This window comes from Polyergus mexicanus, unplaced genomic scaffold (assembly GCF_030449975.1).
Source record: "Polyergus mexicanus isolate NDT 795.1 unplaced genomic scaffold, iyPolMexi1.0 SCAF_2, whole genome shotgun sequence".
NCBI lineage: Eukaryota > Metazoa > Arthropoda > Insecta > Hymenoptera > Formicidae > Polyergus > Polyergus mexicanus.
This window is the reverse complement of record NW_027223322.1, coordinates 10,144,373-10,172,360: the sequence shown is the minus strand read 5'-3', so window position 1 is coordinate 10,172,360 and position 27,988 is coordinate 10,144,373. Positions and strand designations below refer to the sequence as shown.

At 40.0% G+C, this 27,988-nt stretch overlaps 1 protein-coding gene across 1 annotated transcript in view; it reads left to right on the top strand.

The window, feature by feature from the left end:
• The window catches only part of LOC138941807 (zinc finger protein 541), a 356,780-nt gene that overhangs the window by 315,173 nt on the left and 13,619 nt on the right, over nt 1–27,988 (top strand). Inside the window, exons 10-11 of the mRNA XM_070311688.1 lie at nt 5,292–5,516; nt 23,372–23,617. Of these exons, the coding sequence (XP_070167789.1) occupies nt 5,292–5,516; nt 23,372–23,617 (471 nt within the window). The remainder of the gene's footprint in view (nt 1–5,291; nt 5,517–23,371; nt 23,618–27,988) is intronic.

Below are 27,988 nucleotides of genomic sequence, written 5' to 3'. Positions count from 1 at the left end.
GAATGCGAATTCATCTCCATGAATTTTTGGTTCGAATCTAAATATTATTCATTAGTGAATAAAAATTTATATTCTACGGAAGATGTAAAAATGATTTCTTTCTTAAATGATTTTGTTTCGGCATCGTATATTTAATTGATATAGATTGTTTACTATTTTTTTGCATACGTGTAGAATATACAATTATAAATAATTTAATATCAGAATATAGGAATAACAAATAATTTAATAGCAATAATACATTTTACAGTTTTAATCAGATTTATCCCAAATTTTTTCAACAAGCAGAAGCAGTCAACAACATGAAAGACCTATAATTATATTTTATTTATAATATCTGGGATTTTCGCATGTTTGTGAAAACAATGCGCTAGACGGATGGAGAAAAATAAAGAGATAACTATTCAAATTAATCAGTTGATTCAACATTTGTTAGTGGTGTTAACTGGATTAAATAAATATATATAATTATTTACATATGTGTGTGTAAAAACAATTCTGTGAGGTCTGCTCGTTTAACACGAACGATGCGTTGTCGCGTGTTTATATGTCATCCGCGCTGTCACTTTTTTTTATAAATATTTTACAGGAAAAAAATTAAACTCTCAAAGAATCACTTATCGACGTTTTCTCGCGAGTACTTGATAGCTTGATTATGCGAATCGTATCCGCGAGAGACACACGCGTGAATTCGCGCCCTTTACATAACAAGATCGATCTCGCGGAATTGTCGGCGGTTAATTGCGTTCTCTCGCGCTCGCGCGCCAATCGAAGAGGCGACGAGGAAATAAAAAGGAAATCCCGGGGTTATCGCAAAGCCGCGCGTCGCGAATTCATATTTATTCAAAGTGGAATTAACGTCGAACGAGTCGGTGAGAGGACGGGGCGAGAAGGGGAATAAAAAGCGAGCGCGCGCGCACGCTCGATCAATAAGTTCGACCAATTCTACGGCCCGCCGCGCTTTATGGACTCGTTACAAACTCGCGCACGTAATTATCTCCATTTCGAATTCATGTAGGCGCGCACACAAGCCAATCGCACAAAGGTCCCTTTAATCTGCACGCCCGCTTCCTACGCGTATCGACGCGTATCGCGAAGCGGACCATAACGCCCTCGGATTATCACGTGCAACGCGCATTAAGGTACGCTGCCAACCCGCGTTTGACATTTTTGGTCGGTTTAATTTTGATAGTTTGTGTGCATTTGCCGCGCGACAAAAACCGCGTTTGTTTTTTCGGCGAAGCAATTTTTCAATTTCGCACCAATTATGTACGTATGTTCTCGCACAAATGCAATTTTGTTATTTTCACCCGAATACTCCTTCCGATATCATGATTGACTGCAAACTCGTTAAGCTCGTTGATTCGCTGAAAATTTTATTGAGAAAGCAAAAGAAAAAGATCATGTATTCTATCTCGTGACAGATTTAACGTCGTAATGACATAAGTTTGTGTCGTGGAAAGCATTGATTTAACGTCAATTGCAGCTGCAGCGGGCATTGAAAACATTAATAATATATATATGATTGTGCAATATTCAACATTAGATATGCGGAATAAAATTAAAACTAGAATAGATATATATATGTATGTTGAATAATACAAATACTCATTGTCAATGCAAAGTTATAAAATTCTAGCATTGTGTGTATTTGTAAATTTTTAAAAGAGAACTATATGTGTGTGTGGAAATTAAACAAATCGTGAAGTGAAAAATTCTGAATATTTACAATATGTACTTCTCGATTACTGAATTCTTATCGTCATATTATAAATAACGTACTTCAACGTACTTTTTAATATAAAAGAAACTTTTATCACATCTTTGATGAAAATGAAATATATCAATATATTTCATTTGATCTAATATTTCGATTCTTGGCGTATTGCCAGCAAATCATTCCCGAGTAGTTCCGATACGTTTCCGTATCGTTAACTTTTGTCAGCGTCAGCGATCGAACGAAAAACCCTTGTAGCGGGAAAAATTGACCAGTGGCATCTATGAAAGTTCACGCAAAATCGAAGCCACGGCGTACATAGGCGTTTCTACGACTTTAATTAGCTAACGGAAAAGTGAGGAAAATTGCTGGTGCAACAATGGTAGAATGTTTATAGGGAAAAAGCAGAAACGCGCGCGAGGACGAGAGAGAGCGAGAGCGAGAGAAAGAGATCGCAATGATTCGCGACGGAGCTAATGACGTCACGTCGCACAAAGAGCGTCGAGAAATTACGATTGCATATTGCCGAGGCGTTTCTTTGTTTACGTGTCGGCGAATGTTATGGTTCGAGAGAGTGTGCGAGGCACTTAATTGGCGCTAGGTAAAAGTATTCGCCATCACGTCGCTTTGATTCACGGCAGATTGTTTCTTCATTCAATACATTTCTCGTAATACCCTTCCTCTTTCCCCTCGACCCCCCCCCCCCGCTCTATATTCCACAAAAGATATAGTTATGGTTACTATTCTAAATTTAAGTTTCCATATTTCTGATCATTGGGAACCAACTTTGCGCATAATTATGTTATTATATTTTATAAGTAATGAAAAGAGCAACAATTATTTCATTGATGTACTTATTTTAAGTCTAAAAGTAGTTTAGAGGGAATAAAAAATAGTTTAGAGAATATCGCTCGCGATTATTATAGATTTGTTAAACAGTATTTCTGATTACGCGCTTTGTTATAGATGTTTGATTTCACACACGCACATTTTTTCAAGACAGCTCGTTTCGTTACTCCAACAGTTTCCTTCGTCCACTTCAACTGACTTTTGCCGCAAGGAATACATCCGTGAATACTCTTCGAGATATGAGCGGCGATGGAAAGCGCGAAGAGCGTGTCGCACTTGACGATTTTCAATTTCTCCGGACTTCTCGCGATTTTTCCGAGCAAGAGCATTGCATTTTTTTCGTTCCATCTTCTTGAGCGCACATACATGGCTCTTTGCACCTTCTCCTTGAAGGGCGGCAAAATCCATTCAACTGCTACTCTCTATTCTCAAACGCGCGTTTTCTCGTACGTCTTTCATAATGTGGAAAACAGCCGATTGGAAGGAACTAGATAGGGAACGCTGACGTCAGCTTCTTGAATATCGTTCGATTACCGCATTCTTTGATAGGAATGTTTTTCAATAGCTCGTTCGTATATAAGTCTCAATAAAATTAAAATTAATGTAAAATTAAAATACTTTTGAACTTTACCGCGGTTTTGTATGTTTCTCATTAGAGAGTGAGAGAGAGAGAGAGAGAGAACAATAGTCTAGAAATATTATTTACAAAAGTTTCAACTGCAGCAATTCTCGATGATTAATTAACGTTTAATTAATTAATTTCTATATTAAACTATTGAATAAATTATTGAATTTGCGCATATATATATATATATATATATATATATTCTATCGTTCTAAATTTTTTAATTGGCATTTAATATAATTTCCAATATTTAACAAATTCACAATATAATGTCTAATTTCTTTCTCTTTTTTTTAAGGTTTATTAAACATATAAATATTTGATATATTCTTATTGTTCTCGAAAATAATATTTAAGTCGGAGATAGATTATATATTTTGTTTTTTCTCCTCCTCTCTTTACTGTGTTTTTTTTTCTAGAATTTTTAAGAATTTGATAAATCTACTTCTTGCAATTGAAAATATTTCTAGACGTTATTCGATTTATTCTTTTGAATTTGACAAAGTGAGATCTACTAAGTCCGGAATTCGCTATTCCTATGCTACCCCTCTCTTCAACTCTTTCCAATAGCGACCCCCATGGAACACACCATCCCCGATTACTATCCCTGAATAACCTGTTTATACGTGAAACAAGAAGATTGTAGGGTAGAGAACGGGAAGAAAGTAAAAATATCAATAGACATTGTTGCACACGTAACGTTCGGTAGATGCAGTCTAGAAAGACAAATAACAATGTCGATTTTTCTTTCTCTTCTGGCGTTCCGGTTCTGATAACAGGATTTATTTTCTATTCTGTGTAATTCATTTTGTTCGTTTCAAGATATTTCTATCTAAATAGAAACTTGCACCTTGAGTGTCGCGCTATTCACAAATTCCATGAAAAAAATATATAAGTATAAAATAAAATTTTTATTTAACGCTGGGAACGCAGAAAATTTGTTTCATTTTCCAATATACGACTCTTTCCGCAAACGATGTTTGCAAGCTAATTAATTTACCTAGTATAAACACGTTTTGCATTTCTTTGTTGAATGTTATTAATGTTTAATCGCGAAAATTTTGTTCCAATCGACGGACATCTTTTTCGCAGACACGATTAATTTAATCTCGTTTCCATATGCAATTTCCTGCATTCCTATGCTCTTATAAAAATTCGCGGTAGTCACGGCTGGTCGTTGTCCTGGCGATTTAAATGTTACCCCGAATCGACTGGTAGATTCAATCCCGAAACCGCGTCCCCCGTTTTTCAAGGATTCAATTCGGCATGCATAATTCCGCGAGCGGGGAGGATGAGCCGCGCCATATCAGGAAAAGGAAGTACCGGCAGGTTTTCAGGCGCGAAAGGAATTCCCCGACCTAGCCGAGAGTGGTATGTCGGTAACCCCTTTTCTTCCTGATGTGCGTCGGCTTTTCCCAACGACCCCCTGCGAGAACAAAAACTCGCGAGACCGACCGGTCCTACGCAAGCAAGTTGAGGAGGACTGGGGATACGAGGGCACGTAAAAGAGGAATAGTAAAATGCCAGGTCGAAAATGAAGGAGTGGGGAGGAAGACCACCAGCGGCTTTCTCGTCGCGATTTCGTGAATTTCGAGAGTTAGTTGGTCTGTCGTCATCAGCTATTGCGAGTCTAGTTGCGCCGGAAGTGCAAGACACCATCAAGAGTTTGATCGTCGCGATCCTGGCATAAGACCTCGATCTTACGAGCCGCAATCGAAGCATTTGAAGATTCGAAGAATCCTCGCCAATGAGATTTTATCTTCCGTTAAAATTAACCGAGGAAATCGAACGCTCGAGATACCGAGATGATTAATGATACTTAATATTTCGGAATAACGTCTAATCAAGTCGAAAAATCCGTTCTATTTCGCGAATCTACGTTCTCCGATCGTCATTAGAATCGCTATCGCGTTTTATTGCTATAATACCGAGAGGCATCGCGGATTTCGCGCGGAAATGCCGCGGATACCGTCCGATAACACTCTCGAGGAACGAATTATCACGCTCTACCGATAGATGATTGATATATTTTCCATCTGTGTGTGTGCCGTTTCGTTTTTTGCGTCGCATCGCGGACGCGTTCGAACCGACAAAGCGTGATTCCGGTTACATGACATGGATGGATACAATAATGGCTGGTACCATCGTCAACAGCATCACCATGACCATCATCATCCACGCCAACAGCAACAGCATCAGCATCAGCAGCAACAGCCGTATCAGCAGCAACAATCGTACTATGGACATCACCATCAGTATCAGACCCAGCATCATCAGTACTCGCAGCAGTACTCGCCGGATTATCTGTATCGATTTTCCCTTCAGGTAATTCACGCGATATCATCGGACAAGATAGCACGGTTCATATACCCTCCTCGCTTTGTGTTTATGAATGAATATAACACCGTGTATAGGACAAGGAAAAATCGGAAACGATATTTCTCCGATGCCCAACGTTATTTGCCAACTGCTTGAAAAGACTGACAGTTTGAAATTGCGTCAGAAAAATGCTATGACGCTTCGTTTTAGGTCGTGAAACTAAACGACGCACGCTCTCCATTATATCGTTACATCATCCGAAAAAAATTGGAGCTTTTATTATTATTTTTCATAATTAATGAATCATATATTATTGATATCTTTTTATAGCATGATCTTAAAATAGAAACACCATTAATCGCAACAAGAATATCGTTAAAAAATGATGATACCAAAATAGCAGTTAATATAAAAGCGATGAATCACTATATATCTCGATATTATAACAATTTAATGCTTATTTTTGAACGACACGTGCGGGATATTTCTGGTCGTGTAATGCCATTGAGAAGGATTAACTTCGCCAATGAAATTAATTATTTCTAGTTATTTCTCGATTAGACACGTGGATATTTTGCACACGGACTGCTCGGCTTGATAATAGCCCGACAGCTAATATATAATAGAAAGAGAGAGAACGAGAGATTAAAAGGGAGCTCCTTTTCTTTCTCTTTTACTGTCCAAATGGAAACCATTAATATTCGATATCAAATGAACGTGCTAATTGTAATTTAATTATTTTACTGCATTACTTATGAACGTGGTTTTGAAATCCTTATCAATCCTTATCATTATCAATCACCATTATTTTAATAATATGAAATTCTCCAAACGATTCTATGAATAGCGCTCGAAGCGCACGCCGTGCTTTTGACACGATGACGCAGTGCTATAACCGTTGAACAATCTGGATAACGTATAATACTCTTTCAATCCCGAGATTTCGCGTTTGATATAATACTGAATGAAGGTTTAATACTTTTTCGTTTGCGTACGAAGATTACGTTAATCCGAGAAACGACAGCCTGCATTATTTATCAATCGTGACGTATTAACGGTATCGATCGAGATGCGAATGTGTACCTATATCGGTGATGAGCGTATGTTATTATTAACAACGCAAATTGCCCGCGGAATATATTTCCGATAACAATTTTATTTCGCGAAGTTTTTCCACTTCAAGCTATTATTTTTTACAATTTGGTTGGTAATTTTTCACCGGAAATCAAGCCTTTAGCTTACATCCGCTGCAATCAATATTTCCCGCTCGCGATGAGCGCGCGCATGCGATAATATTTGCAGAATCTTCAATATCACGTGACATTTGCATCCGGAATAAAATTTATTGCGGAATAAAAAGAGCGTGTCCCCCCCCTCCCCCCTCCCCCCCAATTTCAGTCCTCGAGAGTCTCTCTCTAAGAAATTTATACGAGTAAACTTTTTTTCCGCGCGAGTAACACGGTGAATAGAAGGGAGAAACCAACATCGACTAAGCAAAAAAAAAAAAGACGTCGGCGATGCGGACGCAATCTGCGATTTTTATGACGCACGGTCACATGTGCGCGCAACGACATTTGTAAAATATTACACGGCACATCGAAGCTGATAAAAAGAGTTCGGCGGCGGCGGCGGCATCGCAGAATATTTCCCCAAGATATACGCGTGTAAACTCGTGTCGCGCGCAGGCGCGAAAAATAAAGGGAAACCATATCTGATAAAAGGAACGCGCCTCGGCTTATTTGATATCAAATTTTTATGACGCGCGGATGAACCAATCGCGTGAGCCGGCATTCGCTTCCGACGCTTATCGACGGGGAATTAACTCTGCGTAAATTAATCATACTCGCCCGCCGATCGGACATGTACGTATGATTTTCTAGCGGGGACCATTCTCTGTACGCCAGCGGCATGAACAACCGCATATCGATGAATGTTGGGGTCGCGAAAGAGGGGATGAGACGAGCAACAGAGGGGGATGTGAAAGATAGATGTGAGAGAGATTGCGAGGGCGCACAGAAACGGAGACGGTGAGATAGAGAGGTAGATAGATAGATAGGTGGATAGAATCCCATATCTCCACGAAGCGAGCGAATTCTGCATCCATCGTCGACCCGAATACAACGAGCCGTGTCTTATCTGACAGATAGATACTGGTCGGAGTTATGCGTTACCAACACCAAATTATGTTCCCGTCGTTCTTCCATCTCTCTCGCGGAAGAGCAAAGCGTCCACGGAGTTACGATTCACATCGGAGTGGCCGTGAACGAAATCTCGCGAAATATACGCGAACATTCACTATCGAATAGTTATCAGAACTCGAGTCTCCATTTGAAGTTACTCTACATAGAGATTGTATAATAATTATATGAGGCTTCTCAAAAAATAAAACAAGAGATATATAAATCAAGTGCTAATACGTAAAAGCGACATAAAAAAATATAATTACAAATATAATAGAATTATGACATAAAATAAAAAGGTGGAAGGACGATAGAGGAGAGTAAAGTGGCAAGTTTCTACGCTACGTTCTTTCTGTTTTTTTTTCTCTCTGCGTAGCATGAATACATATTTTAAATGCAAAGGGTATAAAAAAGTGCGACCGCTAAAAGGGACGGGTGCATCGCGTTTGCAAACGTCGGCGACAACGGCGTCGCGCGGAAGCGTGAAGCGTAAAACTTATCTCCGCCTGCGGAAATTATCGTCGTGACGTAACCATCGCGAAAAATAGGGACGAAGAGCGCGTTTCGTGTTAGTCAGCGTAGCACGGACGGAGAGAGGACTTCGGGGAACTTTGCGTAAAAGCTTTTTCGCAAAAGGAGCCTCTAAATAAAGGACGCGCGAATGATGCGTCTGCGTTACTTATCCCCCGTTCCTGTTATAGATATGCTCGTGAATTACGCGCATTGTCGTATGCGCGAAATTACGCTGTCTCGTACAACAGTTTCTTATCGAATAGCAAAATTCGTCGCTATATCGCGCGAATACGCCGTGCGGATTTATGATTCTACACGCGAACGAGCGACTCCTCCAAAATTCTCGATTCCCTGAAAATATCTCGAACATCTCAAAGCTCGATGAGACAGATCGGGTTCCTTCATTCGTGCATGACGCACGAACTTGACGTTTTTCTCAAGTGAATAGAATAAATGTGCCAAAAGTTACGTCTTCTTCGTAAAAGCTAAAGTGTTTTGATGAGATAAAAAATGTAATCGATAAGATAATGATATCACATTTATATGAAATCACGTATAGTAAGGTAAAAATTGTATGATTAATATAAAGTTGGGAAAAAAGAAATGAGATAGTAAGCGCAAACGTTTACAAAATGGTAATAATTATGAATAATATCACTAATGTAAGGAAGAATTATCATTGTGCTATGGATTAATAATCACATCAGAGAGAAATGCGCTGGCGCGCACGATTTCGCCGAATCGTCGCTAATTAGCGACGCGTGAAACAAACGGTAATTACAATCAGATTATCAATGTCGACGTAGAACGCGCTCTGAAAAGACTGCCGCGATTATACCAACGTGGACCGGGATGGTAGCGGGGCGAGATGCCGCTGATAGGGCGTCGGAGAGGATCCGTTGGTCGCGGTGATGCTGCGAGGGAGAAAACGCGTATCGGTGATGGCTAGAGGGTGAGAACCGGAGCAAATGAGAGAGGGTTCTAAACAGCAACAGTAATTCGTTCCACTGACAAAAGACCCGGCCGGAACAATGACGTCTGCATCGCGTCCGTGTACGAGCGCGCGCGCGCGCGCGCGTGTGTGCGTGTTGCCGCCTCATTGTGAGAGCTCGCGCGCGCTTTTCACCGGATTTTCCGTCTGTTACGCCCGGCCCGTTAGATCGATCGGCCGTCGGGCACGCAGGGGGATGGCAGAGGATAGACAGGAGAGAAAGAGAGGTGGCGGCGCGACGAGGGGAGACCCGCGCGCGGAAAGTGAAGAGTAATTGCCGCTTCGTGTTATCGCATACTACATCTTCGTCGGTGTTTTTGATGCATCGCGAATGTACGGACGACGTGTATGTACGTGCCGGCACCGTAAATTCTATTACGCGATGGAGAGGAACGCGGTTTTGTGTGCGGGTAATTTTGCAGGGTAGAACGCTGCATCCTGTACGCGGTGTCAAGAGGGAGGGGGTTACCGGTCAACGCTTCTCTCTCGTAGCGTGATCTCGTTCCAGCGATCGAAAGTCGAGAATGTGTTCGTTAAAGGGAAAGAAATTTGTCGCTACACACAGTAACGTTGGAAACAGATTATCTTTAGGTGATTCGAGTTGAACAGAAAAAGTTGTGCGTATATACGAGACAAATTGGATAGAGCTATATGTGAAAAGTCAAATTTTAACTATCCTATTATATTAGTTACTATGATTATATCACAACTTTGCGATTTAATATTTTTTATAATAATTATCGCTTTGTAAAGCTTCTCTCTTTTCTGAGAGGTACGAGATGATATTACATATTATTTATACACTTCATTATTTGCAAGACACGGGTGATAATGATATGATGAATATGATAATTATGAATTTAGATGCATAAAAGTTAGCGTCCGCGGATTAAGTATCACGAGGTAAATAATCATAGCGCGTCCTTTACGCGGTAGAATTTATTACATTTAATCTTGTCGAAACGAAGCGCATCGTAATACGCGCAGTGCATTTACAGGCATTCTGTAAAGACGTACAAAGCATCGTTTACATCTTCCACTATTACGCGCTTACTAAGTGCTATTATTTAAAGCCCGGTATTTAAACGGCCATTAAACTAATAACGGAAGCTTAAGTCTAAGTCCAAATTTCTACGGGATAATCGCGAGAGCCCTAGAAAACCATACTCTGATCCGTCCGCTTCGCTAATTATGATAATTGTTATGGTAATTACAAAGTCGATCACGTAATTAGCATCAGAAAGACGCGCTCGTTGAGCTAATATATATGGAAACGCATATTGATAAACGATAAACGATGAAATTTATTTTATTTACCCAACAATATTTCATCATTTTTCAATAATAAAACAATTGTCAACTTTTCGTTCGATTACTATTGTTTATCAATATGCGCGAACTCTCTAACGGTGAATTTTACCCGTGAATTTGAAAAATAGCGATTAAAAAAAAAAACGTTTGAAGATCTCCGATGTGCTCTCGATTAGAGATCCATCTTCGTTGCGGATCGGTCGTCCTGACAAGTGTCTCCTCTGTGTCATGGCTATATTGTGATTTACCGTCCCTGATTCACGGTACATTGGATCGCGGAGGCGATTCAGCATTCCCAGATTGCAGTTTGCAACCATCCACTAGCGACGATCTGCGTCCGCCCCACCTATCGGAAAAGTGATACATATCCCTCATTAGCAAGTTGCCATTCCGGTTCCTGCCAGTATTCCTTGCCAACCATTCCATGCCGAACACCAATCAAGACCACGCTCATTCGTCCATAGTTGCACATCAGCTCGCGTGTTGTTCCCCCCTCCCTCTCGCCTACTCTTGCATTAGCTGACGAAGCAAACAATTCATCCATTAATATCTGATTCTAATTTTTCTAAAAGCATTGATAATAACCGCCTATAAATCGATGTATTGAAATGTACTCCTCTTTAGATTTCGCATATATTTCGTTTGATTAGACGTACGAAAAAAAAAAATTGTTCTCAAGTTACATCATAATAGGTCCTGCGCGCGATATCACATTTTACTTCTAAATCAAATTATATCTTGCCGACAGCATAATTGTGTAAAAATTCTAGTTTACACTAACGTATTTTCGAGATAAAAATAATATATCATATTTGATTTCGCAATCCGAGAGTAAATTTCTCTCAGGATAATTTTCGACATTTCACATAGCGGAGAAAATTTTTTAAACTTTTCTCGGTTTAGCCAAACGAAAGGAAAGAATTCCACCCCTCGGGCACAGTCGCACATCACCGGTATAAAATTACTCTATTCGCAGGTACGCATTCAGAAAGTCCATGGGTGCGTTCAGCAACGAGGGGTGAGAACGCGAGAGCGCGCGGGGTCAGTGAGAGCGGCGTATTTCGCGGGAGAAAGGGTGGCTTTGCGTCGGGTAATTAGACACGTCGTCCAGTTTACGGGCGAACGTTAAACTCGAACTCGAGATGGCCGGGAGATAGAGAGCGATCCTTTTACCCTCTTCTAGCCGGTAGGGTATGCGCCGCGCGCCTCTCTCCGGACATCGTCCATTCGCGGAAATGAAGGTGCGGGGCTAAATTGAACGATCCTTTTCCGGACGCTGGCTGGCCGGTCCGGGAACATTCGAGCGCATCCACGTCATATAATTGCCATGCGAAATGCATGCAAAATATACCTGTCCGGCTAAAATTTTCGACGGCGACGACGACGACGACGACGATGCCGCGACGCAACGATGCGAATTAACGAGCGAGACTGGTGCAACAACCGGTTTAAGGCGGGACGCGCTTTGTTCGGGACTTGGATGAGCCATGATGAGAAATATAAGCTGCGCGATTGCGATGTGAGATTTTGCTAACAGATTCGCGAAGCAGTTTGGAAGTCGCGTTTGAAAATGTCACGCACATAAATGCGTGGCGATAATGAGTTATTGGATAACACGTTTGAATTGATGAATATGCATTTATGTAATGAGTTATTGTATTCGTTTGGCGAATTCGCGTCTGAAGATTATTTATGATATACGCGCTGGGCAAAATCCAGCCTGGCGAAATGGCACGATTCACTCGAATCAGAATCGAAATTGTACGGACATCATATCATTCATATTAATTATTTACATTTAAATTTTCACTAATTTCATTTCTTAATATTGCTCAGTTATGCGACTTAAAACATCAAAAATAGCTGTCTAAAATTGAAAAAAAAAAAGTAAAAAAGATAATATCTATCAAGAATATATCAAGACATTTACCGTTCTTGTTTGCTGAATAGAATTAGATCTTGAGAAGAATATTTACAACTATAGCGGTATAATACATATGTTTAATGTGTTCAATGTGTTGCTATATTGCAACGTTAATTAAAAGCGCATGAATAAGTGGTAGGAATTTTAACGGTTTGTAATAACGCATTACATCACTTGCATCCTCGGGATCGCGGCACTTTGCGTAAAATATGTACAAACGCCAGAGAGAGAGCTTGCGCGAGAATCTTTTCAGGCATATCCTACGCGAAACTCCGCTGTACTTTGAACATATCGAAAGTACTTTACCAAGTTTCCCCTCTTCGAAAATGTCGTATTCTCGAGACTCTCCTTTTCTTTTTGCCCCGTAGTCTCGATCGCGCGGTTGGAAATTTATTTCTCGCTGGAGGCGTGTGCGGAATTATCCAAAATCCCGACGTGTCGCCTCGCACGTGCCGTAGTTTACGTAGGAATCCAAGATCTGTCGTTGGGGTGCCATCTTTCTTCTCTGAGAATTTCATCTCTGAGAGAACGTTTGTTGCAAATTTAACGTAGAGAATGGAGAAACAGATGACACAGCGGATCAAAAAAAAATTATATGCATAGTTTTAGAATTAATATCCTAATTTTGCGCTAAAAGAGAAGAGACAAAACACGTCAAGCTTCACATCTCTTGTTACTTCAAATTCAAAATTTAAAATTATTTCTACCTCCTTCAGTCTCAATATACCTTCAAATAAAATAAATTCCTAGCTGCGTTTTATCTCCATTATCCGAGTCGTCGCTTGGCGATAACGTGACGACGATTCGAGTGAAATATAATAATTTCAAAACAGAGGAGTACACCGATAAATATCGATTCGAAGAAATCAATTACGAGGCAGCTCTTCTTTTAGCAATGGTTTCTTCAACCGGAGCGTAATTTCCACGTTGGCATTAAACCGCGATCCGGAAACCGGACTCGTCGCGCGTTGGTGGACAGAAAGACGAGGGAACGAGATTTCCTAATCGGTATGAGAGAGTTTCCACCGGGCGACTCTCAATTCGTACCGAAGCGATTCACCGAGAAGCGAGCGCGCGCGCGCATGAGGAATGGGAAGAAAGGAAGAATCCCCGGAGGTGAAAGAGAGAGAAATGAACGAAGCAAGAGAGACGGCATTCGGGCGAACGACTCGAAGACAATGCAATTATTCGCAATTACCGCGTCCGTCCGCGGCTCGCGGAATTATCCCATTCCCTGTTTCCATTACCGATCCCCGCCATCCTTGAGTTCTCTCTCCGTTTCATCCACCCCCCGCTGAATTATTTCTTCTCTCTTTCTCTTCCACTTTCTCTCTCCTTCTCTTTTTACTCCATGATACTAGGCGTTTATTTCTGTATATTTATATCTACATATATGTATATGCACACAAACGTTATCGTGGCATCGAAGGGTCGACGAAAGAAATTAATAAACGCGATTTGAATGTCGCGAACACGCCGAAACGAGATCAATGCAGCAAACTCGACAGAATCTATCCACCGATCCGTTAACGAACGACGTAACTCGAAATCGTCACGCCTTCCCGTACATTGCGCGCTCTGCTGCTCTTTGGGAGATTACAGCGAGTATCCAAGAGTAACGTCACTCTTCTTTGGATTCATCGCCGCGATTCGGTCGAGTGATCCAGCTAAACGTAAGCTGCTTTTGCGCATAGCACTCCGCGTTACCCTAAGCTTCGCTTCAATAACGACGTCGGACACGGCCCAACTCCTTTTGGATAGTTAAAGACGGCTTGGAAAGTAGATATAGTGTATCTTCGTACAATCCATCCCAAGGAACACGTAATATTATATGTATCTTGTAATTTTCGTAAAATTCATTCTATCATTCTTGTTGCGCGAAAATTTTAATTTATTAAAAAGGAATTTTTTTAAGTGGCGCTGCTAAAAGATTAAAAATTATAGTGAACTAATGAAACTAAATTAAATGCTAAAACGTATAAGAAAGTGTATATATATAATCTATATATTAATATCAGATAAAGAATTGGACATAATCGGAAAAAAAAAAAAAAAAAAAAAAACGATATACATCTTGCTGCAGAAAAAGGCTGCATATCGCAAATATTTGCCATCGCGCGCGACTTGTATATTTATCGGAATATTTAACGAGTAAGAGAAAAGTATCGCTCGTCTAATCTACTTAGTAACCGCTCGTACAACGAGATTCTTTCTCTCGGCCGGCTTTGACCGCGCATAAACTGGATCAGCATCGTCTACGACGGTAGCTATAGGCGACGGTAGCCACCAAAAAGAGAAGAGGAGAGGAGAGGAGGTGGCGAGATTCGATTACAAAGCCCTCTCTCGAGCTCTCCCGCTCCTATCGCCCTGCCGAGAGATCGGACACTTCTTCTCTCCCTTTCCGCCGTGCCGATCCGCAGTGTGTTCAGGTCGTTAAAGATTAACGGCGCTCTCTCGTACCTCCCGACGACGTATCCAGGGCTTTAGGCGCCGTAGAATACGGGGAGCAGCTAATGTAACAAAGGAAATCCGGGCGACGAGCGACAAAATGTAATTACGCCCGCCCTCCCGTCTCCTCCGCACCCTCTTACTCTCTCTCTCTCTCTTTCTCTGCTTTGCATTCGCTTGCGTGTAACGCGGAACCTCAGCGGGACGTCGTCCGTGACGCGTTCTCTCGCGTCTTCCGCTCACCTACGTACGCTCCAGTTTCTGATATATCTAACCCATCTACCTATCTACCTACCTACCTACCTAATGTTCTCCTTTACTCTCTCACGCGCCCACAACCCGCTTCTTCCCGCCAACGCGCGGTTTTGGCGCGCGGATTACCGCGGAAAGGGAATCGATTAAACGTAAAGCGGACGCCGCGCCTCCCCATCTCCCCTCGCCTTCCGCATGCTTCGTTTGCTAATACATTTTGCAGTTGACAGCCTCTTTAATTGCGGTACGTTCTCTCGTCGCTTTTAACACCTTCCCGTATGTTACCGCGTTACGCGTGAGATTTGCGTCGATTATTTATATAATATTGTAGAATGCGTTAAATGATTTGTCGCTCTTTATAATATTTAAATATGCAGTTTTCTTCATGCCAGATATACGCGATCTTGATCAAATTAAATATATCAAGAGTAGAGCGATTTTTCAAAATATACCATAGATATACTAGATTTAGCGTAAAGAAAATCCAGAAATTATAATCTACATCGGGTATAAAGGCAGAAGGAAACAAAATTTCACGTTCAATTATTTACTTAGCAATTTTATTAATAGCAACTACCACTCAAATTGACAATAAAAACTCACTGGGCTCTCCTCGTATTTTTTCTTCGTACAATATTATCCGTAATTACATTCGCATCTGTAGCTTGCTTGCGGCATAGTAAATATTAGTCTGATGAAAATATTAAATAGGTAAGATCGATGGAAATGAGTTTTCCGTTTTTATCGAAGTTTTATGTTTTATAAATGTCGACGGAAGCTTAAAATCTCCCATGCACATTCTACCTTGTACGGTGATTATTAAAGTAGGTAACTATACGTATTTACTCGCGAGTAGCAAGCATACAGCAGCATGCTTTTCACGTTCTTCTTTCCCTTTCGCAATTCTTATTCACCAATTTCGTCGAAATAAAATCCCGCGCATATTTCTTGCCGCGACGAAACTCAAAGGGAATAGGTTAATAATACAGCGAGCGTAATAAGCTTTTAGCTCCCCGCCGTTACATAATATGTTTTTTCAAGTGTAAAAAGAATACGGACATTTGGATAATTCTTTATACGGTACATTTACCCATTTCGCGTTACAGTGCAGTTGAATCGACAATGTCGCGAATTATTTATTTGGAACGACGAGAAATTTATTTCGAATTGAAATAGGAGAGCATTATCCTTGTTTATTAAAATTTAATTCGCCAGAAAATTTTTTTTTTTCTTTTTCTTTTTCTTTTTCGTCATTCAATGTAATTCAAAGTGTATCGATATCTTAATATTCCTCACTCGCCGCTCTAGTTTGCTTTCTAGCAGCTTTTCTAGATTTCGGGATGATCCGGATTTTGAAGCGTGTCGAGCAGTTGAAAAATTAATATAAACTTTAGCGATGGCTAAATTTCATATTGCTTAAGACGTATCTTCCTCTCAGTCGAGCGCTATCCTCGAATTTGACAAAATCCAGCGAAAATTTTAATAGATCGCGCTCGGGATAATATGGCCTTTCATGCGGGAGGTAGGGAGGATGATGGGGAAGAGAGCGAACTTCCATCCGAGAAATGAAATACTTTTGCCGTCCCAACTTTGTCCGCTTTATACGGCCATCGTAATTTTACTAAGAGTCACAGCAGCAGTCTGGATGCACATATATTCACGAAGTCCTTTAGTCGACGAAGATGAATATATACGAAGGATCTTCTTGTAAGCTCTATTTACATACAAAATATTCCGAAAAGTGTCCCATTCGGAAGCAGATTTATTTGAAGTATTTTAACGATAAAAAGGTATGTATCTAATTTTTCAATCGAGAAGACGTTGAAAAATTTGACACGAGAATATATATCTCGGCTTTATATAATCTAGCGTATATATAAAAAAAACTTTAGTTTTTTTGACGCCTTTATGGAGGGGTTATTTTGAATGGAATATCGCATTATGTGAAATTGTAAAAAAAAAAACATTTATGCAAATCACCGCTGGGTACCGTTTGTTGTTCGCAACGAGAAACGAGAGTGCGACGAATAAAACAAATCATATAAAATTATCGCGATATGTACTATATCGCGACATATGTACAATATATCGCGCTACATCCATGTACACGTTATGTTCTTCTGGCAATTTTTAGTCGAATTATCACTTTCATTACAGTAATTGGCATTATGCGACACGAGATGAATTTGTCAAATGAATGTTCATTTTCACTTTCTTGACTGCTCGATTTTTCTTAATTCGCGTTTCATGTCTAATATTTATCTTTGTTCTACCTTTTCGTTTGTATCTTTGCTGTAATGCCGCGAGCACCTCCAGTTTTGTTCAATTAAATGATATTTTAAAGCCGTCACGTTCAGACAAGATGTCACAGAACTAGGGCATCAAGTTTTTCCTATAGTAGTATTTTATTGGATCTGCTTATTTCGTTGTTCCGTTCAGCGAGTAACTGCGCTCGAATATTGCAAAAATACCAGAAATTGCTAGCACGAGGCAAAATGTAATTTTTTAATCGAAAAGTTGTACTCTTCCTTTTTTTTATTTAATTGAAAATGAATTCCACGACTACACACAATTTATAATTTCTGTAAACTTTGTAAAATGCTTTTTAGCTACACACATTCAGCTCTATATTTAAAAAAGAGTCTATAAATTTATTTAATGAATAAAAATGAGAGACTCGCGTGCATTTTGCAACATTTAGATCATCAAGGCCTTCGCTAATTTCTTAACCGCGCGGCAAAAGTCATCGAATTTTGCCATGATACTTACTACCATGATTATCGCGTATAATTAGACATGAAAGATTTAACGCTTTATAGCGCAATCTCCTCGAAAAGCGGACCGTGCGGAAACGATTAACTTGCGACGTGGTCGCATTGAAGTCGCATTGTTGTTGCATGACGTGCACGCAGATCGTAAAATTACGAATTGCCATGAGATTAATAATCGCGGCAAGAGATCGAATCAGTGGCGATAAACGGAGGAAGAAACGCCGAACAAAAAAGATGAGAAAAGAGAGAGAAAGAGAGGGAGAGAAAGACACACGCGTAATAGTAGATAGAGGGTGACGAGGACGAAGGAGAGTTTCTAAACTACTAGCGTCTACTAGTAAACTGACGCCAGGGGTTGTAGAGCTGCGACGGAAGGGGATGAACGCGCATTAGGCGAGTTATGCCGGCATTGTTCTAATTTAATCATACATGCCAGGACCAGACAAGATACCGGCTCAAGGAGCAAGCCGCTAGTAACAATCCATCCGCGCAATCCACCATTTCCGGTGCTTAGATCATTCTCTCTTGCGCTTATCGTATAAATGCCTAGAGATTAGTCTCTAAAATATATAGCGTTCTTTATTTAATAAAATCAAACTATAAATTGCTATTTTTTTACTTATTTACGAGAATATTACGTCAATTGACATAGTATTATCATGTCGTAATTTTATCTTACATAGATATTATATTGGATTATTGGATTTATTTTATTTGAATTATATATATATATAAATACAAATTTAACATATATGTATATACATATATGTATTATTTTATTATTAACAAAAGTGATTATGTAATGATTTTCCAAATTATTTATGGTATAAGAAGCAACAAATACTTGATTCATTTCTATATTTGTAATATTTTTTGCTTAATTTTATATATTATTTGCTTCTAACTTACTGCAAAATATATTTTAAAAATCGACAATAAATCTTGGATTGTTATTTCTGTCTTGCTTTAAGCCTGAAATGTTACGTTTAAACTGGTTGTCGCAGAAGACGATTCGTTCGCGACGATAGGACTTCCGAATTTCTCTTCGTGGACCATCGGTCTGGAAAGCGGTCGGTAATTTTGCTCCCGCTTGTACTTGAATGAGTTAAGTCGTTCCTAAGGGAAACGGCGTAGCGGCTCTTCTCGAAGGAACAAGAGGAACGACGCGCTTCTTGGAACAATTGCGTTCCCGGCTGTCGAAACAACGCTAATGGCGGATGCAAAAGGAGCACGTCGTGATCGCGGACTTGCCACGAATGACGTCTCTTGCACTTTCAACGCGTATTCCGCATTAATTCCGCAGGAATTGAATCGCGACATTCAACGGACATTTAATGCGAGCGCGGAAAATCGAGAAGACGCGAAGCCACCGAGACATTTTTATACGCCATTAAGCGTTACATTGATAAAAGAAATTCCTGTCGAAAATATAAAAGAAAAATGAAAGCCACCTGGATTACATATAATTATAAATACAAAATTTAACTAACGTCTATGTTGCACCGAGATAGGAAAATATGAATCCAATATTATTTATATTGCGTTATAAAAATAAATATTCGCTCATCTCTCGTATACGAAAAGAGATATTTTTATCTCTCTTTTTCTTCTGTCCATTTTCGTTTTTTAACGACATGCGATGGGAATCACGTGACAAATTTCGTTTGTGTCAGAAAACATCTCGGCAAATAGACACACAAAATACAAGACGAAAGTGCGAAAGCTTCCCCTTTCTCGTTTCGAAGAAAATTCAGGATCTCGTTTGGATCAAAGATTGTTTGCAGAAATTGATGAGATATCTGCCGCGATCGAGTAGATACTTTGTGAAAGATGAACGTAGTACGTCATGGGCGATGTACGCAGGATCGATGGACTCTATCTCGCGGATCTATCAACGATGAGAAGCGAAATAGCAACGAATTCGAGAGGAGTATAATCACGCTCGTCGGCGCGCGAATTAAACCGATTTTATCGGAACGATTCTTCGCGTGTAAGGGCCAAGTTTTAAATTAAACTCATTACGTATCGGGGCTGCGAATGAACTGCGCCGATTACCGATCGAATCACGATAGATTACGCGTTTTAACATGATAAACGGAGGGAGAAAAATGATCGAATCCGAGCAAAGTAACGCTAACGAATTAACGTCGATGACTATGTATATACGTTCATCTCTTTACCGCTTTAAGCCCACCAGGGGTTAATGTTTGATGCTGAAGACTCTAAGTCTGATAGAGTTAACGCCTAATCCTTGACACTTTAAATCCGTCCCTATGGCGCGATGCATTACTATGCTATATAGATATAGCATATAGGAGCATTTACGTTACATTATCCTAATACCAGAAGATACGTAAATGATGAAGAGAATTTAATAATGCAACATACATACATACATATATATATATATATATATATATATATATATATTTATCCTCATAAAATTTTTAAATAAACGGAACGTATATAGGATTTATTAGAGCTGTTAAATAATTAATACACGTTATATTCAATCGCGCAAACGCACTCAATCGTAATCGTTTTACAATGTTCATCGCTCTACATCGATTTTCACACGTAAAAAGCTTTTTCATAATTCGTATTTTTTCCGATTTTTTTCGTGCGAGAAATACACATCCTCTCTATAAGAAACTTAATATTTTAATTATATCGCCACATCTTACATTGTTCCCGTGTTCCCTTTTCACATAATTACATAGCTCGTACTGCGAGTAATTTACCTTTATGTAGACTTGCTGTTATTTTTTTTCGCGCACTTTTCTCTTCATCAATCTTTCCTTCGCGATCCACACTCGGAAATATGTTTCTTTTTCTTTAAGTATTAAAAACTCGAGATGATATCCTTTATATATTAAGCTTACGATATTTGGTTTGAAGATTGATGAAAGATATGAAATACGTCTGTATAAAAAAATTTTTTTTAATTTTCTGTAAGGTTGGTCTATAAAAAAAAAAAAAAAAAAAAAAAAAATCATGGTTTTACAATAAAAAAGATTGTCTTCTTTTTCTATATAATATTCTTACAAAAATATCAAGTATCAACTGTGAACGGAGTTCTGAAATTACAAATAGATATGTAGAATCGATAAAATATCAAGTCGTTCCCCATTTCTTGATTTTTAGTAGTGTCAGTAAATTCAAGTAACAGATTTTTGCCGTGCAGAAGCAAATGCGACGGGCGAATTATTTTCAGTAAGAGGAGGTAGTTAAGACTTGAGTAACGTTACGCTATTATTGAGCGAAGAAGGGGAAGGGGAATAGAGAAGGGTAAGACATATGACGAGTAGTTCGCAGATGTGTGTGCGAGTGGCTTCTTGCTCTCTCGCTCTGTGGAATGCCTCTCACGTACGATGCACGTGTGGCTACGTGTGGTTCCGCTTGCAAATCAAGAGGAGAGGAACGATGTAAATATGAGCAAACGTTTTTTATGCTAAAATTAGGACGGCAAATTAATCAACTAATGATATATCGGTAAATAATTTCAAATGACGCGCGATGGCAAGAATATTATTTAACACGCGAAGCATTTTAAATGTACTTGCTGCATTAATTTAAAAATCTTTGCAATTCCGAAAATCTTAGTTTCATATTAATATATCGTAATACTTTTTTTATTAAATATTCAAACCAACATAATATGATATTTCAATTACAACAAGTTGTATTATAGATATGTGTAAAGAGGTATATTATTCGCATTATTTAGATAAAATATGAAAATTTTCTGCGCCCCGAAATTCTTTGCTAAAATAAGATTCACCGATACTTGCCGTATTTTGCTTCGGCGCTTTAACTGCGCGACCTTTTAAGTTCCTTCCACAGGATATCGAGTATTGGATCTACTTACAGTTATTAAATTTTCAAAGCTCTTATCCAGACATGCCCGGCGGCAACATCTGTACTGTGAATATGTACTTACGACTAAGCTTAGAATTCTCGACTCTTCCGGAAGGCTTGATGGAAGAGGAAGCAACTTTGCTCTTCTTGTAGCAATTCTTGAACTTATACGACAGAAGTTTTGTACGCCGCAAAAGGAGGCACAGAGGAAGTAAACCTGCGCGAAGTACATGGATGAGTGAAAGAATAGGGAGAGAGAGAGAGAGAGAGAGAGAGAGAGAGAGAGAGAGAGAGAGAGAGAGAGAGTGAAGAAGAAGAAGGATATGCACATGATGTAACCACGAGAGATATAAAAATTTATATTTTCTAATTGGAAAAATATATCTGTAATTAATATGCGTATATCTATGTAATCTATTATTGAAATTATGAGATGAAATAGATTTCTTTGTTTATGAAATGAGTATCATATAAATAACGTGCTCCTTTATATTTTTATTCCATAAATTAAGAAAATTTGAAGATGAAATGGAAAAAAAAATCCCTAACCCGTTCATAATATTACGTATGAAAGCAAAATTATTGAGAACAAGTGCGTCAAATTTCTGTTAGGAAATGAATATATTTTATATAATATATCGAGATGCAATCCCGTATGTTGTATCGTAGAATCTTACGATGAATGCGTTAAGACTACCTGAGCTAGAATATAAAAGCAAAGTTATAATACGAGTATAATACAACATAGTCTCTCGAGCGTTCTCTCGCGCGCCGTATCTCACGTCCCCGGACGATCCACGTATCGTCCCATCCGGGAGGGATGCAAATTGTGTAGCGGGCGTGCAACGTTCTCCGATCTGTAGTTAGCAATTCTCCCGTCTCTATTCGCTCTTACGCGCTTACGAAGTTGCGGAGTTTCTACAAGGCTCCGAAGCAAGAGGAACGGTTCTCGGCCCTCGAGAGGAGCTTAACCGGCGGGCAGAGAACGGCAACTTTCGCGTATATAGCGTATATAGTATTAGTGTTACGCGTGCTACGTTATCGTTCGGGTGGAATTTCGCCTTCATCCCACTTCTCTTTTGGAACGCGAAGCGGTCGGACGAGTCGAAATGGAGAAATATCAGAAGAGAGGATCGTGTGTCCTCGCTAAAAATCTTCCGTGACTTTCGGAAGAGCCGGCATTAAGCTAGACATAACGCGCGCCATAATGAAAGAAGATGCCATAAGAGAAATTCTTCCTTTGTTCAATTCTTCTCGGTTTTACGCGGACTTGTTATGTACCACTGTCAGAGTTAATGAGATAATTTTGTTATAGATATTTTATAAATATTCAGCTATGTGTTATAGAAATACGGGATTGGCTGCATCTTTGCTGAATCATATATCTGTCGCCTTTTTTTTATTTTTCGATATTAGATAATTACAACTACCCTTTCGTAATAATGTATGTTGAAATTTAAATTGTAGAGATAAAAAAAATGCATTAGATAATATATTTGATGCAGAAAGAGACTACAGTTGTGCAAAAAGTGAATAATAGCGGACATTTACGCGTCTTTATGAATTTTTCACTGCGCATTATTTAAGAATGCTGTTTTTTTTTTCCCTTGCAGCAACAACAACAGCAAGCGCAACAGCAGCAGCAGCAACAGCAGCAACAACAGGTTAGCTCACCGGGAAACGGAAATATGGGGAAGAGCAGCCCGTCTCCCGGAAATTCGTCATCTCCCGGTACGGTTGCTACTTCCAAGTCCCAAACCGAGCCGAAACCGGTGGAGTGCAATCTGTGCCATCGAAAATTTAAAAACATACCGGCTCTTAATGGCCATATGAGACTCCACGGTGGTTACTTCAAAAAGGTAAATTCCATATTTGATAAGGATAACGCTCGTGGAAGCGCTCATTTACGTATTTATGCGGATTTATGGTATTATGGGCTAAGAGCTCGATAAGAAGGGTGCGCGCGGTACGCGTGAAGGGCGGAAGGGGAGGGGCTATAAAATATTCTAATAATGTTTTATCTCGTGATTTATGCCGCGTTTCTCGTTTATTTTAAATGTAGCGATTACGAAAAGCGCTATCGGAATAATATATAACGCGTCTCTAATTTAGCGCAAAACAAAATAGTTAAAGTTACGCTTAAAGTTATAATCAATTATATCTTTATGTGAGCAAATTAAATCTATTTTATATATATTCGATATATTAGACAAAAATTAGATGTACTATCTAATACCGGAAAAAACTCATATTATTTAATATACATATATCATGATTTTTAAATTTTAACGTGAAATGATAATAATAGACGTAAGATCTCATACGTTATATTTTCTTTCGGTCCTTGTTATTTCTTTGGAATTAAGGAACTCGTCTCGCGGCGACTTATTTCATTTGCATCCGTGCGAGCGCGTCGTCGAAACTTCATTTTCGGCACGAGAACTTTAATATTCGAGAAAATCTCGGCGTGGTTCCGCCAAAGTTATAGCGCGCCGACGGTTGCATCACCATATGAATTCGCAATCGCGCGAAATCACGTTCGCTCGCGCGCTTACGCTGCATCCGAATAATCAACCGGCGTTTCTATGAAAATCTCATCAAGGCCGTCGTCGTCGTCGTCGTCTCGAAGCTTCGAAGAACGCGATACTCGAGACTGCATCCTCGAGGTGATAATCACCGTGGCGAGAGCACAAAAAAAATGACAAAAAGTGATATAAGAGAATAGAGATCGCCTCCGAAGATCCACGCGACTCCAGCACACCCTTTGCTCCCTTTCCCCACTCTCGCTTGCCTTCGCATCCCCATTTTCCACCTCTCCCTCCATCCCTAAACGAAGGAGGACAGCGATGTTCTTAATAAGATCAGGGGGTAAGGGGTTGTTGCAGCTATTGAAATAGAAAGATCAGCGATTCCGCGAACGTTCTCTTTTCTCTCATCGTTCGTCCTTCAACCCGCCCTTCCGCCTCTTCGATGCTCTTCTTTCGCTGATTAAAAATGTCTTAACGAAGACTGCGTCGTTTAGAAAAGTGCTGAAAAACTCGTCGGACAAAAGTTTTCCCTTTTTCATCCGATCCCGGTGGCAGCGAGCGAAGAGGAAGGGGGAGGAAGGATGGCAAATGGCGAACCGGAGATGTTCTTTATTCTACAATTGAAAGACGATGACGTCGCTTGTGCTAGGGAATGGGTAGGAATAAACCGGTCGCGGGCATTAAAAGGCAAAACAAAAAAGCAAGAAGAAGTATAATCGACGTATTGAATCGCCGTGCATAAATCGAGACGACGTTTTTTTCAACTTGTGAAAGCTTTATCACACCGATTGCGAAAACGTAAAAGTTTTGAAACAGTTATATGAAAATTCTAACTCTTTTACACGGATATACTATATATCTAACATATATTTTAGTTGGATATGAGTGTGGAAAGACGGAAATAGAAAATTTCCATATTCTTATGGATTAAAATCGTTTCTCAACAAATTCGACATTTTCATGAAAATTTTTAAATAACGACTTCCTAAAAAACAGTATATAACATTTTCACACGAGTCACTCTGTGTGTAATCTAATATAAAAATAAAATTATATTGTTGGGGATTTTGAGATTTTTCTCTAAAAATGTGCAAAATAATATTTATTAATATGTTTAAATATTAAATGATTTGTTTCTAATATTCTTTATGTACATAACGCTCGCTCTTATTAAATCTTAACACTGCTTTCCTCGTCATCGTTCACGGTTCTTCGCGATCCTGACAAATACGTCAAATTAATTTTTCAATCAACGTATTTAACGATCGGCTAACATTTCGCCCTCGTCTCCACGTTCTGATTCGTGTCCCATTTCTCCTTATTCGATTCATCGCTACGTAAGCGACAGCGGGTGGAAAGACCCGAGTCGATAACGACTCGATAAAGATTGGAACGAGGCGGGTATAAGAGTGAGTAAATCAGCGAAGGCGAGATAAAGCACGGACGAGCGAAGGGAGACGTAGCATCGGTGGATAGGAAAGGTAAGGCGATGATCGAATCCAAATGAACCCATTAACAAGCTCTTTGGTTCCGCCCGAACCAATCCGCAACGAGTCTGTTGATCGGGAATGGAAACGAGAAGAAGAGAGAGAGAGAGAGAGAGAGAGAGAGAGAGAGAGAGAGAGAGAGAAATGATTCAACACGGCCTGAGGGAAAAAGAAAGAGAGAGACGGAAGAGAAACGCAGCACGCGCGGAGAACCCCTGTACAAACATTGTCTCGAGCTTTCTCCATTATGCAGATTGAATCTGACTGGTTACGGTCGGGGTTTTCAATAGCGCCCTGCTCTCGTTTCGAGCACCCGAGTTTTCATCGCGATACCACCTTCGCCTCCTGCTCCTACGTCTGCCCTTTAACTCTTCTCTCCTTTCCTCTCGTCGTATATTCGTTCGTTCATGTTCGACTAGCAAGATCGACGGACAACCCCGCTATCATGAAAGCTCTATCCCTCTTTCCGTGGTCGAACTTTTCGTCGGGCGCATAACAATCGTACAGAATTATTGAAAAGTTTTGATGATCCTTCAAATTGGGATATATATGGTATATAACCAGGCTAATGCTCGTCGTATATGCGTTCCCGTACTGGGAACGGGGTATGCGGGAAAAAGGATAGCGAGACATGAAAACTCATCGAGTTTTGGTAGACAGAGCCTTGTCCACTGTGAAACCGCTGTTGTTCGCTGTTGTTTAGGGTGCACGTCCGCGATGAGAGGAGTTAGCGACCGCGCGTTTGGGTTCGTTAAGTGGCACAGCTGCTGTTAATCCCGCGACGGAGGAGAGGGAGGAGGTGGGGCCCGCGAACCCGCAGATAGACATGTAGTCTGTGTGAGCTTTAGAGCGAATTACGGCATGTAATTTGTTGTATTTCCGGAGGAATCGCCCGCATATGCCGCTCCCGCTTCGCGGGCTGCTGCTGGCCGTTTTTCATTACATTGTATCGCCGCGTGACGAATGATTTTTCGGAGCGATAAATCGTCAGCAATAAATCTGCGCCGACGCGTTTCAGATTTATTTTCTGTAAGTAGTTGACGTGCAGCACGATTGATCGTCCGGAGATAGGAATTATTGGAAAACATACGCGCGTTATACGTGGCGCTGTGGATTGTCGATTGATCGATACCCCGCCGATGATAAGAACAAGAAATATCGGAAATATTGTTGCACGGGACCACCGGGTAGCGTCTCGTTCATTAATCGCTTCTTTGTAATCGTGTTCAGAAACATAATCTACGTGTCTTTTCTCTCCTCAATTGTATTACTCTCTTGCACGATCGTAAAATACAATACCGATAGACATATTGATTAATCAAGGCAGAATGTTGACTGACAGAGATAGATACATCCTTTTCCCTATAGCTTTACAAAAGATGTTCTAGTTTTGCAAGAGTGTTGAAAGAATAATTCAGAGTTATAAATATATCGATAAATCAGGATAACACATTCTTTTTTTAGAGAGCGTAAAAATAACTCGCCAAAAAAAGAATTCAAGAGTTCAATCGCGGAGAATAGCGGCCGCTAGATAACTCTGGTAACTGGAATCGACACGGATCGAATTGATGAGTCCGGGATCGGTGCGGCGCGGCGGACGTTCTGCAATCAATTCCACGTATTAACGGCCGCCGATCAATATTCATGAAGCAAGCGAACGGTGTACGCCCCGTCAAAGACAGAGTTCAATTTCGTGAGAGACGTGATATATATATATATATATATATATATATATATATATATATATATATATAAACAGCCGCGGATGCATAAGCGCGTTGCGTTATACGCATCGAACGTAGGAAATTGAGGGCCGCGAGATGACGACCGCCCTCGCCTATGCCCCGGGTCGTTAAGGTTTGATGAAGATGATGACGCATGTATCCACAACTGATATATTGTTCGCGCAGTCGCTACTAAGGGCGCCGGCGAGATGCAGATGCGGCAAATGTATGCGCGAGGCACCCTCGCCGGTATTAGTATGCTAATTATAAACGTGTCTCTGCCGAAACTTGCGGAGAGATCGATCAGTAGATGCTCGGGAAGAGACAGCGATCCTATGAGTCGTGAAATTCATTTGCACACGACGCGTACGAAACGCGGAAACTTTAAGTATTATATATTATTTGCACGCGTTTTAGAAAAAAAATTACGCGGACTTTAAAGGAATCCCTCGTGCTTAATAAGTTAAGAGGTAGGACCGTTAGCTCGCGGC